Consider the following 15,858-nt stretch of genomic DNA (forward strand, 5'->3'; position numbering starts at 1 on the left):
CTAATGTGCATTCGGGAAAACATACTAAACAGAACAAGAAGTCGATATTCTCTAACACCTTTACTCAAGTTGCCTAAAGAAAAGCTCCCAATTCAAAACTCCCATTTCATTTAGAAATGAACTTGTCCCTTTGAAAATACTATGATTGAGCCTTAATTTTTCCCAATGATTTTTGGGGCTTTAGTTGACCTTTAAATACATCTAAAAGTCAAGTGGGGAGTTCCCGTCGTGGCTCAGCAGTAATGAACTTGACTAGTGTCCATGAGTGGGTTGGGGATCCAGCATTGCCCTGAGCTGTGGTGCAGGTTGCAGCGCAGTTGTGGCTGTGGTGTAGGCTGGCAGCTACAGCTCTGATTTGACACCTAGTCCAGGAACTTCCATGTGCTACGGGTGCACGCCCCCACAAAAAGATAAAAGTCAAGTGGATGTATTCTTTTGGATGGGAATCCAAACTGTGTTTTTTTGCCCCCCTCATAATTATAAGCTATTAGGCTTCATTTGGTTATGAATTTAATTTTTGAGCATGTCTTCATACCATGTTATACCACCTGCTGACATTTTGTGTTGTCAGGATTTATTGACTTTCTGGGACAAGTACAGTAAAAATGACAATATCAAACATCATTAAATAGGGGTCAAATCAAAGCAATCATACTGTTTCTCTTTTTTTTCTTTTTCTTTTTTTTTTTGGCTAAGCCCACAGCATACAGAAATACTGGGCCAGGGATTGAACCCATGCCACAGCAGTAACCAAAGCCATAGAATGACAACACCTTAAGACACTGAGCCACCAGGAAATTCCCATATTTTTTCTCATTTGATTACAATACAAGAATTCAAGTTAATTTGCTTATTTCACCATAACAAATATGTGATTCCGATGGTTTAAAAGCGAAGACCCTTAATAAACAGAGAACAAATGAAAAAAATCCCCACTTCATGAGAAAATCCTGGATGTTAACCAGTTTGTTGAACTGCATGAGAAGTAATACACATAATGCACTAACATTTCTTAACAAAAAAGGTTTTTGCCAACAAGCTGCTTCCACCAATATTTTATGAGCCATCATTAACTTTCAGAGATGTTGTTTTAGGTTGGAAATCTTGATAATCTGTCTCACAAAGCATGGCTGGAATGAAGAGACCCCTGAAGCTGCGAAATGAGAAGAACTTATAAGGGTCCTGGGAAGTCATGACCCTTTAAAGGTGTTGGTTTACGGAGTGTGAAGTGGGCAATTCACCAGCCGCACCCAGGAAGCAAGTGCCCATGGCTTGGAATCAGAGACAGGTCATTCTGAAAGAGTGGTTGATACAACTGCCGGCCCACAGTGAGTTTAGTCTAACTTCTATGATGGGGGAAAACTCTTCCATTTGAAAGACTATATTCAGTATTTCAACAGATCATTCAAATGAAAGCAATTCACTACCCTCTTTGTCGGTTTTGGGTCTCCAACAACAAATTCAAATTCATTAAGGACTATGGTCAAAATCTGAGGTGTAATATCTTAAGTCAAGGCTGGGCATTCAGGGCCCACTGAGGGCTTCCTGCCCTTTGGGTGTGGATTTAGAGAACTGAATGACCAGCTGTTACTCTGTTAGAGAGAGAGGAGCTTAGCTCTGTCACTTTCCTCCGAGGTTCACAAAACACAGAATGTATTCCAAAGAAACTGATTTTAGCTAAAGGGCTAAAGAAGTGACCGCAGGGCAAGAGCAGTAAGTTGGAATGTCAGGATTTTTAGGATTTTTTCCCCCTGTTACTATCAATAGTCTATTTTCTAAACAATGTCACTTAACTTTTCTCGGCTTCACTTTATCTATCGAATGGACACACTCTGTTTAATTCCCAAGTTCCAAAAGAGGTAATGGTGGAAAGATGTGTGGATAAACATTTTTAAAGCTCTTTGAGTTCCTTAGAGAGAAAGTGGGCTTTTAAAAAAACTCCCTGGGAAAATATTTAGACATTCAGTAAGACTGAGTCAAAAAACCTCTAAATTATGATCCCTTTAGAGTAGCTTTCTAAGGTAAAACATATGAGTTAGTGTGTGTGTGTGTGTGTGTGTGTGTGTGTGTGTGTGAGATGTGTATACCTTTTCTCTGATTACAAAGCAAAGAACAAAAATACCAAATTATGGAACTTCAAGTCGCAATGTTTAGCAAGATATAGATGCTACAATTAAATCGCTTCCTTCATTTGTAAAATTTTTTTGTCTCCTACCCCACCTTGAATGACACTCTCATACATCTCTTCCACAGAAGTAGTAGCAGGACCTATTTGAAGCGTAAATCCATGACATCCTTTGTAGAACAGTGAACAGTGGCAACCTGATCAAAATGCTGGTCAAGCAGAAATGCCTTTTTTTTTTTTTTCCCCTCCCTGATACACAGGGCCAAATTCGGTCTCTCTCTAAGGAGAACGAACACACACACTCTCCCTATATTCGGAGCTGAGGTTTCCCTTCCACCCCCAACTAATAAAATCAGGAGGCTGCAATGAAGGCGAGCGGCAGGAGTTTGATGTCCTCAGCAGGATACGGGGAGTCAGAAGTGGTGCTGTAAATCCAGAGCGGGGCTTCAACACTGTGTTAAAGTGTGGCCCAAGTCTCGGAGATTTCCCTTTGATGCAAGTTCAGTATATTAATGGGAAAAGCATTCACTTTTATTTGTCTGTACTGTCTGCGACAGCTAGGCTGCCTCATTTAGCTTGGGCTAACGTGAAAATACACAGAGAAGCAATCTGTTGCAAATTAGCTCAGCTCGCCTTTCATTTACTAGCGAGTAATTGGAAGGGGTTAAGAAAGTGTAACTTATCAGATCACGTGAGGGTCTCTGCTTGTGTGGACAGCAAACCTCCCCCCAAATTTCTCTACGAACCTGGAGCCAATAATCCTTCCTCGACGTCCACTTGATCTGAAAGGCAGTACTGACGCGTGTGAGGTGGGCACACTTTGTGAGGTTTGAGAAGGTGGTTTCCTCGACTTGGGAGGTATTCATTCATCCATCCATTAGAGCCTTACCTTTCTTTAGATATGCTTTTACTCTCCCGCTTCCAAATTGTCTTGAAGTCACTGCAGAACTCGTACCACACCATAAACACGTAGTTGGGTGTGATCTCCTTCTCACCAGACTTTGGCTTCATCCCAAAATATTCAACTGTTGTTTCGAAACTGTAAACGTAGAGGAAAAAAAACAGAGGGAGGTAGAGGGTGAGAAAGTGTCAACACCAATACCCATTAGGGTGAGGACAAGGGAACTTCGACAGTTTCCCACAATCTCTTCTCTAGCACGAAAGCCCAGGCTCACAGTCACTGTGGCTTATCCTAAGCCTTTGTAAAACCTATGTGTCCAAGCTGTTGAATTTTTAAGAAATTCAACATGATTGGGGAGGGGAGGATATTTCTGGGCACATTTTATCTGTATAAAGCCAGCGTGTATAATTCCACAGTGTATCCAGGTAAAATTTAGGGGGGACTGTTCTACATCTGAAACCCATGTCATTTACCGGCTCCTCATACTATGTTTAATGATTATATGGAACACTGATGACATGTTGGTGCTTTATCACCAGGAGGGGTCACCTAGAAGAGCCCACTGGGAATCATCAATCTGTTGAGTGCTCTACAGAAAATCAAGGGACTGTTCTGTCCTTACTGTGGCATCTGCTGGTTTTGTAATCTTGGACCCATCCTCTGGCACTATGCTCTCAATCTCATCTCAAGGGTGAAATAAGAGACTTAGACTATATGATCTTTAAGAAGGCTACACGTGAAAGCTTGATGTGATACAAGAATGTTAACCGCCAATGTACAAAAACAGATCTAATGGAGGGTATAGCTGGATTGGAAGAAAAACCATTTTTTGATCTTCGAAAATGATCTCTAATAAGAGAACCCAGGTTTTACCAGGTAGATTTCCAGTTAACACTAAGAATGTCCTGACTTATTCCATGGAGGCTCATTCCCAGCCGACTACCTGGGCCTCCCAAGCAGCCCTTCTTGGAGGCACTAGCTTTGTAGCAATTTATAGCTCTGCCCTCAGTCCTTCCCCTCGACCTACCCCAAGCCCCACCAGCTCATTTGCCATGAGCAAGAACACTTAAATAAATGGCCCCCTTTTCTAAAGTGTTGGAAACTAATCAAAGAGGAATGGCTGGCCAGGTTTATTACTCAACGCTCTATCATCTGTTCAGACAAGGCATTTTTTTTTTTTTTTTTGTGGCCATCCTGAATACTGAGTTTCTAATGGAACTCTATTCAACAGCAATTGTAAAACCCTGAAGCCCCGTTACTATTACGGAGCATACTTTCATCTCGTTCTCAGTTATTGGGCAATATGTATCTCATAAGATTTTATCACATTTCACAGATGAACTGTTAATTGATTCCATGGCTATGATTAGGCGAGATCCAAGCTGGAGCTGCAGCTCTGAGTCCCATAAATTCTTTGTGCTTCTGTAAATAATAAATCTGTATTTAATGCAAATTAAAACTACTGGTCAGGGAATTTTGGCTCCTAGTTATTAAAACACTGAAAGTGCATAGGTGGAGAAAGGCAATAATTCCAGTAATTTCTTAAGGGACTCTCTTATAATTCCAACCACACATATTTTAGAGCAAAACCAGAAGGTAGCAATGTCCACTTTCGCCCAGACATGACTCTGAATTCTGTGGCAGTCAAAACACTGATAAAACCAAATGTACCCTCCATGGCATGTACTTTGATTTCATTCAAAATGAGAAGTCTATTGATTGTAGCATGGAAATACAGAGAGAGAGAGTTCTGTAACCTAAAAGAATGGGTCAGGAATTTCTTACAGAGACACGGGGCTTAGGAACTGGAAGGGACTTGCAGGTCAATCTGTCCAACGTTCTCATCTTACAGACGAGAAAACAGAGACCTGGAAAGATGGAATGACCTTATTCACTGGCAGAGTTGGGCCTACAGAGTCGCATCCCCCTGATTCTCAGTGAACTGCTTTTTTCTGCTCTGCTCTTCTGTGGCTCATGCTCACTAACATAGGCACTTAAGAAATGAGAGAGTCATTCTGGGGGATTTGCTTCCACTCAGACACAGCTGCTGCGTGGATCACATATAATGTGCATTACCTCCCCGCAAAGCACATCATTATTTTCCTCTCTTCCTTACAGTCATCTTCTACACAGAAACATTATTTGTTTGTGCATGGAAGAGAGAAGGGACAATCTCCACTTTAGGATTCAGAGGAACACATTCTCTTCCTATTTTACAGTGAGCTGTATAGTAAAGTGTACAGAAACCCTGGTTACCGTGCTTAATGGGTTACCCCAACGCCTCTGAGTTTGTGAGCCCTGATGCAGTTTCAGGGAGTGACAGCATCGCTGGGTGGGTTATCACAGAGTTTGAGAACAACATGTCACCCCCACCCCCCGCGGGCCACACTTTTCCCAACTCTAAATTAAAGCTCACCATGTAATCTCGCTGCCTCTCCCTGGAGGGTCTGGGAGGCTCTGCTTGCTAACCCTCAAAGAGGAGGAAAATGAAAGGAAATAGTGAATTTCAGCATTTTTCCCCCTATGTATTTAAGAAACTAAGAAAGGAAGTGAACCTCTTCAGAACTAAAGCAAAGAGAATTGCAGAGGCTGGCCCGGCTTTGGCACCCTGTGGCTTGAACAAAGACGGAGTCACTCTGAAGATGTGCCTTAGTTGACTTTAGTGTGATCTTTTTTGTTCAAGAAAAAGCCAAAAGCTAGAATATGAACCTATAACTATCTGATAAGGTCTAAACTAGTGCCCTCATCCCGCCGCCAAACAATTCCCTTCCTCCCAAATTCAGTTTTGATTCACAGAAGACTGATTATCATAAATCTTCTGAACTGGGGAGGAAAAATGCTGATATTTAACAAGGGGGAGATTTCTCCAATAGACAAAGGGGATGGTAGTGCCATTTGAAATTTTTGTTTGTCAGCAGATACCTCTAAAATAGCTTTCAACTTTTCAAAGACTGGCTTCTAATCCTATGTTCTATGAACCTTTTCTACTTCACTCTTAACTATTCCCCGACCCCTTCTCTCTCTGCTATAATTCCTTGTCTGATTCATATCTTTTTGAGTCAGCTAAACATTTTTAGAGTTCAGACAACGATTGTATCAAAGAGCCTGTGGCAAAGGGAACTGTTTTACTTTTGCAGTGTTGAGATGCTGGGGCGGAACACATCCATTATTGTCCTACATGCATGCCTTCAGAAACTGCTGAGGAAAAGCAAATATTCCTTAGCCTCAGAGTAAATTGTTTCTCTTGAGAATACAACACAAGAATTTACTAAATCTCACACGAATATTGCAACACTGACCACCAACCTCCTTCAAGAGTGTAACCAAACAACTGTGGTTTCTACATTAAAGATGGGATCTAACATATTTCATGTATGACATGAAAGCTAGGCTACCTTCACCACAAAGTCACGGAAAATGCTGACAACCAAAATTTATGACCCCCCTCAGCATGGCTAATGCACAGCAGCAACTCTGGCCCCTCTCAGATGGGCCCCTTTTTCTGAAAGCAAGAATCCCGAAGAAGAATTAGAAGTCTGACATCCACCTTGGGACTCGAAATTCTGTTCAGTCTGATACCCATGTGCCCTTGTTGATGGTCTTTTTAACGCATGTGGCATATTTCTGTAACACAGACACATTAGCTTTACACACCGAGGAAAAGAATCTTAATATGGGGATAATGTATACTATATACATACATATGTATAGGATATATAGGTTAAGTCCAATAAAGGAATATAACCTAAAATTCTAAAATCGGAACCATGTGATCATCTTGGTTGCCAAAAATTATCATGTGAGGATAACAATCTTAATTCAAGAACATGTCTGCACTTAGAAAAAAGGCCAAGTTTGCCTTCACCTTGCGCTCCTCTTCATCTTAACTTTATCGGCACATATGGCGGGAAGCAGGGTAAGATGCTGGTGTCTGTTAAAGGAGGGCACACAGCACTGACCAGAGGCTTTCAGAACGCTTGGAAATTGTGGTGAGGTGGGAGGAAAGGGTTCATTTCTGGATTTCGTTCACTTGCATTTAATGAATGCCTCTCCACACACATTTTGTAAAGCTTGTTTCCTGTCTTTAGTTAGCTCTTAATTTTCTAGTACTTTCAGAAGTGGCCCCTGCAAATTTATCTCAGTTCCCTGCCATGAATCTGAGGAAATCTTAGCGTATTCCCCTTCATTTTCTAAGAGAGAGGAGGAGCCCCGCTGACTAATAGAAAAACTCCTCTAAGGGATCACAGCCAATGGTGACTGGGCTCTACTAGGTGAGGTGGATGACTCCACTTAGGTGTCTATGAAGAGAGAGAACAAAGAAGAAGCCTGAGGTAGGTGAGAGGTTGAAGAGAAGACCTCTGAGGGCCCTGCTCCAACTTTGGGGGGTAGTTTTCCATGAATATAGAGAGGTCACTCCCCTCTCTCCAACTGTCACTTGTCTACAATATCCTCTAGCAGCTGAGGAAAGACATAATGTGTCTCTTAGGTATTTGCAATAATTGCTTTAAAGGAGCTGTAATGCGAAGAAGGCTCCCACGGCTCTGGCATCCGTGAGGTGTTCTGGAGCAGAGGCACAGACATGGAAATGGTGTTAGGACCTGTGAAGCAGGTGAGTCTGGATCTGTCCCTGCTTCTGGAGGGGGAAAAAAAAAGATCCCGAGTCCTATTCCTGGATCTTTCACTCCAGCTTTCGCTAGAAGCTTCTTGCTCCTAGGGGCACAGTCTTAACAGACAGGGTCAAAAGAGTGGCTGGTCCTTCAGGATGCTAAGTGAAGTAGGCCAATCATAAAAGGAAAACTTCTGTATGATTCCACTGACATAGGTCCCTAGAGTAGTCAAAGTTACCATCAGGAAGCAGAATGGTGGTTGCCAGAGGCTGTGGGAAAGAGGGAACTGGCAGCTATGGTTTCAAGAGTAAAGAGTCTGCCTTTGGAGGAGATGAAAAAGTTCTGGAGATGGATGGTGTTGATGCTTTTGCACAGCAATATGAACATTCTTAATAAAATGATAAAAAAGAATGGCTAGTCAAAGCACGACTTGGGGCTGATTCAGAGTTACTTACCTTTTCTGTGCATTCTCCAAGTGACTTTCTTCCATTTTATGCTCTTTTTTGGCTGTAAAAGATAAATTATTATGAATTAAACAGAATTTTCTTCCATCCTATCCTTTGTGTAATCTAACTTTGATTTGTTAGCAAAATAAGCCCGCATTCAGGAGCTGACAGCCCCTACCCCACCTCCTGGCCATAGGACTCAATTTGCTAGACCCACTGTCACTGCTTTCTTGATAACAGCTATGGCTAATGGTGGCCATAGAATTTATTGTCCTCACTGGGACACTTGTGAGAGTGAAAAGGGTGACATTACTGCTGACACTCGGACAAAGCCTTAAACTGGAAAATCTTGCGGTCACCCTAACTATAACTGGCCTCTTTGTGAACCTTGGCATTTGCTCAGCACTACCACCACCAACATAATAATAGTAATACCCTCCAAAACAACAAGAAAAACAACAACATAATAATAGTAATAATAAATAATTCAGTACTGTTTGCAGAAGTTCTACTCAGATTTAAATGAATTCACTGAAATCCTTGCAAACACTATCTCTACATAGGTCTCCAGAGGTCTATGGTCTCTTTATTCAGAATAATGTTTTTAAATGCATTGAAAAATTATTTTAAGATTGCTAAGGAAATGATGATACTGAGAATTCTGAATTTACAGATTGAGAACCTAGTGCTCTATAGGGATGAGAAAGAAACTGGGAGCTTTCATTTGGGGTGGTTCTTTCATGTACATTTCTCTTTAATCAGAAGATAACACTGTTATATATGATAACTTAAAAATGTCTAGAAAAATTATCAGCAAGTCATAATCTCTATGAGCCTTAACTTTCCTTTAAGACTATAATTATCTAAAATAAATAGGAAAAGAAAATCAATCCCACCCAGGGCCTATGTTTTGGTACTCCACGAAAGGTATTGAAGGATTTAAAGACATCACTAATTAAGCCTAGCTGTGCCGTGTAATACCTGTGTGACTGTGGGTAAATCACTTACAATCAATGATATAGTCATGGCCTCATGTGTTCTATGAGTATAGCTACAGGGATTACCATCATAGAGCTGTTATAAAGATTAAATGAGATACTACATGTAAAGTATGGGGCATGTTATGCTCAGTCAAAGACATGACAGGTATCGTTAGCACATCATCATCATTCAGTCACTGATGTTAAAACCTAAATTTTGTCAAGTTCCTCCCCTGCTCAAAACAGCTTGCCATCACCCTAGACATAACCTTGGAAGTCTTCCACCTGGCTCCTCTGCGATGTTACTTCCTCCTTCCCACACTTCTTCCTTCCCAGCCTGGCTGACGGGGCACAGAGCATGTGCGCTGGTCATCTCTGCACTTGCCTTTCTTCCTCCCTGGGGTACCTTGCCCACAGTCCTGCAGGACTGGCTCCCTCAATCCATCAGGTCTCAGCCCAAACATCACCTTTCCTGGCCCTGCTAAATGAAAGATCATCCCTTGCCATGCATCCTCCTATCCCCGCCCCACCCTTTTCCCTATAGCCTCTATCCACCTGACAGACAACCCATTTACTCAATGGTTTATTAAACAACATTGATGAGGTCCTACTGGACAGCATGGGGAACTATATCCAACCTCTTGGGAGAGAACATGATGGACGATAGCATGAGAAAAAGAATGTGTATATGTCCGTGTGTATGACTGGGTCACTTTGCTGTACAGCAGAAATTGCCACAACATTGTCAATCAACTGTACTTTAATTTAAAAAACCCCCAAAACACTGAATACAAGCTTCAGGAGAGCAGCAACTTCATCTGGCCTGTTTTCTGTTGTGCCTTAAACATGGAAAAGTACCTGCATATTAGGCACATTATTTTAGTTTACAAATGTACATACTGGATGAGGGTTGCTTAAAAAGAGAGATACTAAGTCTCTGAAACATAAAACTTTATATTTGGAATATAAACATAGGCTAAAGAAGAATATCAGACTAAAGTTGTACACTACTATCTCCAAGTCCAGTAAATTTCAATGATGATTTTTTATATCAAAATGAATTGGCTTTGATAACGACAGCATTTTAAGTAAAATTATACTCACTGACATCTTTTGTGCTAAGATTTTCCCCACCTTCCTAGCAGGAATCTCCGTGAGTTAGTTGGGTTCTTAGCTAATCATACAGAAGCAACTTACATCTCCCAGAGGCTACCAGTTCCCTCAAATAGGAAACAACCTAGTGGTTTGTTCTCATCCGTGGATTATTAATTATGTGCATGGCCAAACAAGGGGAAAAATTCCTGTGAGGGCCGAGTGATCTTCCTGTTCTCCGTCGGTCGCCCGGGTGTTTCTGACTGGCTACTTCTACTCTGTGCTAAGCAGACTGTGGTTAACCTGTCACTGCCTATAAATTTAGACCGGAAATACCCTTTCCAAACTGAACTAAACATAAGATAAGATTTTACAGTAGCTCTATGAATATGATTATTTGGGGGGGGGGGGGGAACAGCCTCCAAATATAAAGAGAGGTATTATTAAGAGTCAAGGCATACGGCAGAAACTTTGAGGGTTTTGGGGAAAAGAGCCTTCAGGAAAATGAGAAGAACCTAGAGATCTCAATTCTTCCTAAGCCAAGGGCCTATGTACAAATAATGAAAGCAGCCACCTTGCTGATGTGATCTCAAAGCTCCCCCAGATGAAACTATTTCTTCTGCCACTATGTGTGAAATTTCTCATCGTGTCATTATATATTTTAGGTCCTCAAAATGCTCTAAGAAAACCAAAAAGACATAACCTGGAAAGAAAATGTTTTAGGACAGGAGTCACAAACTCAGATTCTAACATCACCAGCAAATCAGGTAACTGGGCCAAAGGTAAGACTCTTAACATTCCAAAATTCTAAGTTTCTCAATGCTGGAACTGACCCAGTCTCAGAGTGGAAAAGTCGGCTGGGAGGGAATGGGAAGGAAATGGGCAGCCGTGCCCTATTCAAGGGAGAGGAAGCACTTGCCACTTCAGCCAGATCTTCCACCTTTTTCAGAGAAGCTGGGAGTTTTATTTCATTCTTTTGGCCGTGCCCTCGGCATGTGGATGTTCCTGGGCCAGGGATTAAACCCACAACACAACAGTGACTCAAGCCATAGCAGTGACAATGATGAATCCTTAACCGCTAGGCCTCCAGGGAACTCAGAAGCTAGGAGTTTTAAATATACACTCTCAACTTGATTGATTTTTGTCTTTTTAGGGCCACACCTGCAGCATATGGAGGTTCCTAGGCTAGGGGTCAAATCGGAGCTGCAGCTGCCAGCCTACACCACAGCCACAGCAACGCAGGATCTGAGCTGGATCTGTGACCTACACCACAGCTCATGGTGACGCCAGATCCTTAACCCTCTGAGCGAGGCCAGGGATGGAACCCATGTCCTCATGGATACTAGTTGGGTTCGTTACTGCTGAGCCACAAGGGAGCTCCTCAATGATTTTTCAAATCAGGGGAATGAAATAGCTGCTTAGAATGATGATAGTCTCACAATTTATGATAATAAAAGCAGTAAGAAATACAAACCAGAGTACTAAAAATGAGACATTTCGCTTGACATCAATTCTGCCTTCCAAAGTTCTTTATCAAGATTAGGTATACACTGCGATGATGGTAACTTACTGGAGGTGCCTGGAGAAAGCTGAGTGGTCAGGTTGCTTCGTGACTTACCTTCAGCATACCCTAATTTCTCTGGCACTGATAGAAAGGTGTTGCTTTTCTTACATTTTAATTTTCTCTGTTAAAGAACAATATTTTTCCTAATTCTATGTCCCAGAGAGAAAGCAACATGGTTTCTTTAGATGGTATTTTCTGTTTACGAGATACCTGCATGGATTATATTTAATGTAACCTTTTCTGAATAAAGGCCATTTGCTTTTGTGTAAATCTTTAACGCCTTGGAATTTTGTTTCCTGGTTCATTTGATGGCCGTTGTCTCATTAGTCATCATAAAATTGCCCCACAACAACAATTCTGAAATTCATAAGTACTGTGGCCTACCAAGTGAAGCAAAAAATGGCCCTTTCTAGCCAATGGTTGAGGACCCAAGAAATGCAAATCAGAACTCCAGATACTTAAAGGCCAACTTTTATTTTTTTTAATTTTTATTTTTTTTTTGAGTTTTTTTCTTTCGGTTTTATTGAGATACCATTGATGTACAGCACTGTGTAAGTTTAAGATATACAGCATCATGAAAAGGCCAACTTTTAAAGTCCAGCTCTCCTACTTAAATGTCATGGACAAGTTGCACGTGTCCTTTGTTCCAGCTTCCTCCCCTGGAAAATAATGATAACACCTATCTCCCACATAGTTATGAGGCTATGTGAAAAGGGCATAGTGCTTGGTTGAATGGGAATCACTGCAGTCAAATCTTATCATAGGGAGGCTGCTGGATTCAAGCTTCCTGTGAGATGGCTGCTTCAACCAAGGTAAATACACGTGGAGTGAAGAAAGCTTGGGCTTTGCAGCAGGCAAACGCAACCTGGGCTGAATTTTTGCTTCGCCGCTTATTAACTGAAAGGCCTTGGGGAAGTCCCTTAACTGCACTGAGCACCACCAAACTGGAATGGTAAGATCTGTCTTACGAGGTGGTTATACTACTGTACACACTGAATGGGAGAGATCAACACTGTGACTATCACATGCCAGGCACCTGCAGGCCAAGAGCAAATGCTAGTACTCCAGCTCTCTGCCTTTGGGATGAATATTACAAATTTCCAAGCAAAATGCTCTTGCTTGCTTATCTATGAGTGGTCTCAGTAGACAATAATTTCCCTTGTGACCATTTTCTTTCTTTCTTTTTCTTCTATTTTAGGGCCACACCCATGGCATATGGAAGTTTCTAGGCTAGGGGTTGAATCAGAGGGGCAGCTGTCAACCTAGATCCGAGCTGCATCTGTAACCTATGCTGCAGCTTACTGCAATGTGGGATCCTTAACCCACTGGATGGGGCCAGGGATTGAACATGCAACCTCATGGATACTAGTCGGGTTCTTAACTCACTGAACCACAATGGAAACTCCATTATAAAAACTTTTTTAACTTTAAAAATTAAAGTATATAGTTGATTTACAATGTTGTGCCAATTTCTGCTGTGCAGCAAACTGACCCAGTTATACATATATACATATATTCTTTTTCTCATATTATCTTCCATCGTGTTTCTATCTTTGTGACCATTTTCAGGTCAGATCAGGTGTCCTCTGCTCAAAACCTCACTGTTTGCCCATTTTCCTCACAAGGTTGATGTCCTTACCCTAAAGTTTTTTCTATAGGAGGTCTACATGTCTGATCCAATGTTATTTTATTTGCTAGTTCAGCCTCTTTTGTTTTATTTAATCCTCAGGAGAGAAACATAATTATGCAAATACTAGGACTTAAGGGGGTAGGTGTGAGGAGAAAGGTAGTTACGATTATTCTCACATAATCCCCTTTTTATAATTAATAGGTTATGTAATCTTTGATCTGTCAACTGAATCACTGCTCCAAGGCTAAAGGAAAGGGGGTCTGATGTGGGGGGTCTGTTTTAACCAGGAAAGTTTTCTGAGAGCAAAGATTCCTTAAGTTCCAAGTGCTAGATCATGACCTGTAACAGACTCCCTGCCTGCACGGTAAATCCAGTTCTCTGCATCGCCACTGGCCTGTCAGCTTAAAAGGCAAACTGCGTGATGTCACTGCTCTGCTTAGCATGTTCACTAGCTCCCCGCCCAAAGCCCCTGCACCCCGCCCAGGATGCACTTGATTCACAGTGCACAAGCCTCCACCACCTGGCTCCTGCTACATGCCCCATGCTCCATCACATAAGCCTCCTTACCATCCCCGGCACTCCTACTTTCTTATGCCTTTATTTTGGGGTGCACTGCTTCCTCTGCTTTTTAAACTTACTATTTATTCATTTATTTATTTTATACTTACTATTTATTTATCTTCTATTTATTTATTAACCAGAGACTCTCATACTGAGTGAACTATTTATTTATTTATTTATTTATTTATATTTGTAGACTTTACACTAATGGCCATTCTGACTGGCATGAGATGGTACCTCACTGCAGTGTAGATTTGCATTTCTCTAATAATTAGTAATAAGGAGAATCTTTTTCATGTGCCTACAGGCCATCTGTATGTCTTATTTGGAGAAATAAACATTTTCATTTTTTATTGATGTAGAGCTGATGCACAATGTATGTCACAGGCGTATAATACGGTGATGCACCATTTTAAAGGCTATACTCCCTTTATAGCTATTATAAAATATTGCCTGTATTCCCTGTGTTGTACAATATATTCTTGTAGCTTTCATTACATAGCAGTCTGTACCTTTTAATCCCCTACCTCTATTTTGTCTCTCGCTACTTTCCTCTCCCCATTGGTAACCACTAGTTTGTCCTCTGTAACTGTAAATCCCTTTTTTTTGTTGTTGCTATATTCACCGGTTTGTTGTATTTTTTTAGACTGCACATATAAGTGATATCATACAGTATTTGCCTTTGTCTGACTTATTTCACTTAGCATAATACCTTCCAAGTCCATCCATGATCTTGAAAATAGAAAAATTTCATTCATTTTTATGGATGAGTAGTATTCCACTGTATATATGTACGCATCTTTTCTTTCTTTTTTTTTCTTTTTGTCTTTTTGCCTTTTCTAGGGCTGCTCCAGCAGCATATGGAGGTTCCCAGGCTAGGGGTCTAATCAGAGCTGTAGCCACTAGCCTACGCCAGAGCCACAGCAACGCGGGATCTGAGCCACGTCTGCGACCTACACCACAGCTCACGGCAATGCCAGACCCTTAACGCACTGAGCAAGGCCAGGGATTGAACCTGCTACCTCATGATTCCTAGTCAGATTCATTAACCACTGCGCCATGATGGGAACTCCTGTACACATCTTTTTTTATCCATTCATCCTAAGCAGCAGTTAGGCTGCTCCATATCTTAGCAATTGTAATTAATGCTGCCATGAACATTAGGATGCATGAATCTTTTGGAATTAGTGTTTTTGTTTGTTTTCACATATATACCAGAAGTGGAATGGCTGGGTCATAAGCAAGTTCTATTTTTAGTTTTTTGAGAAACCTCCATACTGTCTTCCATAGTGGCTATACCAATTAACATTCTCATCAACAGTGCAGGAGGATTCCCTTTTCTCCATACCCTTACCAACATTTGTTATTTGTCCTGGGTTTTTTGTTTTTTGTTTTTTTTTTTTTGAGGGGGCGGATAACCATGGCATCTAGAAGTTCCCAGGTTAGGAATGGAACCTGTACCAAAACAGTGACAATGCCAGATCCTTAACCACTAGGCCAATAGGGAACTCCTATGTGTGTTTGAGTTTTGATAATAGCCATTCTGACAGGTCTGAGGTGATATCTTGTGGTTTTGATTTGCATTTCTATGATGATTAACAATGTTGAGCATCTTTTCATTGCCTGCATGTCCTCTTTGGAAAAATGTCTATTCAGGTATTCTTCCCATTTTAAAAATTGGGTTGTTTGTAATTTTACTGTTGAGTTGTATGAGCTTTTTTTTTTTTTTTTTGTCTTTTTGCTATTTCTTGGGCCGCTCCCTCGGCATATGGAGGTTCCCAGGCTAGGGGTCCAATCGGAGCTGTAGCCACCAGCCTACACCAGAGCCAGAGCAACTCGGGATCCGAGCCGCATCTGCAACCTACACCCCAGCTCACGGCAACACTGGATCCTTAACCCACTGAGCAAGGGCAGGGACCGAACCCACAACCTCATGGTTCCTAGTCGGATTC

The 15,858-nt window shown here is 41.4% G+C and overlaps 1 protein-coding gene across 1 annotated transcript in view; it reads right to left on the reverse strand.

Moving 5' to 3' along the window:
- Positions 1–15,858, reverse strand: part of FMN1 (formin 1) — a 312,788-nt gene that overhangs the window by 30,983 nt on the left and 265,947 nt on the right. The window contains exons 14-15 of the mRNA XM_047766795.1: positions 8,089–8,140; positions 3,015–3,164 (exon numbers count right to left, since the gene is read on the reverse strand). Of these exons, the coding sequence (XP_047622751.1) occupies positions 3,015–3,164; positions 8,089–8,140 (202 nt within the window). The remainder of the gene's footprint in view (positions 1–3,014; positions 3,165–8,088; positions 8,141–15,858) is intronic.

The sequence above is a fragment of the Phacochoerus africanus genome, chromosome 2, assembly GCF_016906955.1.
Source record: "Phacochoerus africanus isolate WHEZ1 chromosome 2, ROS_Pafr_v1, whole genome shotgun sequence".
NCBI lineage: Eukaryota > Metazoa > Chordata > Mammalia > Artiodactyla > Suidae > Phacochoerus > Phacochoerus africanus.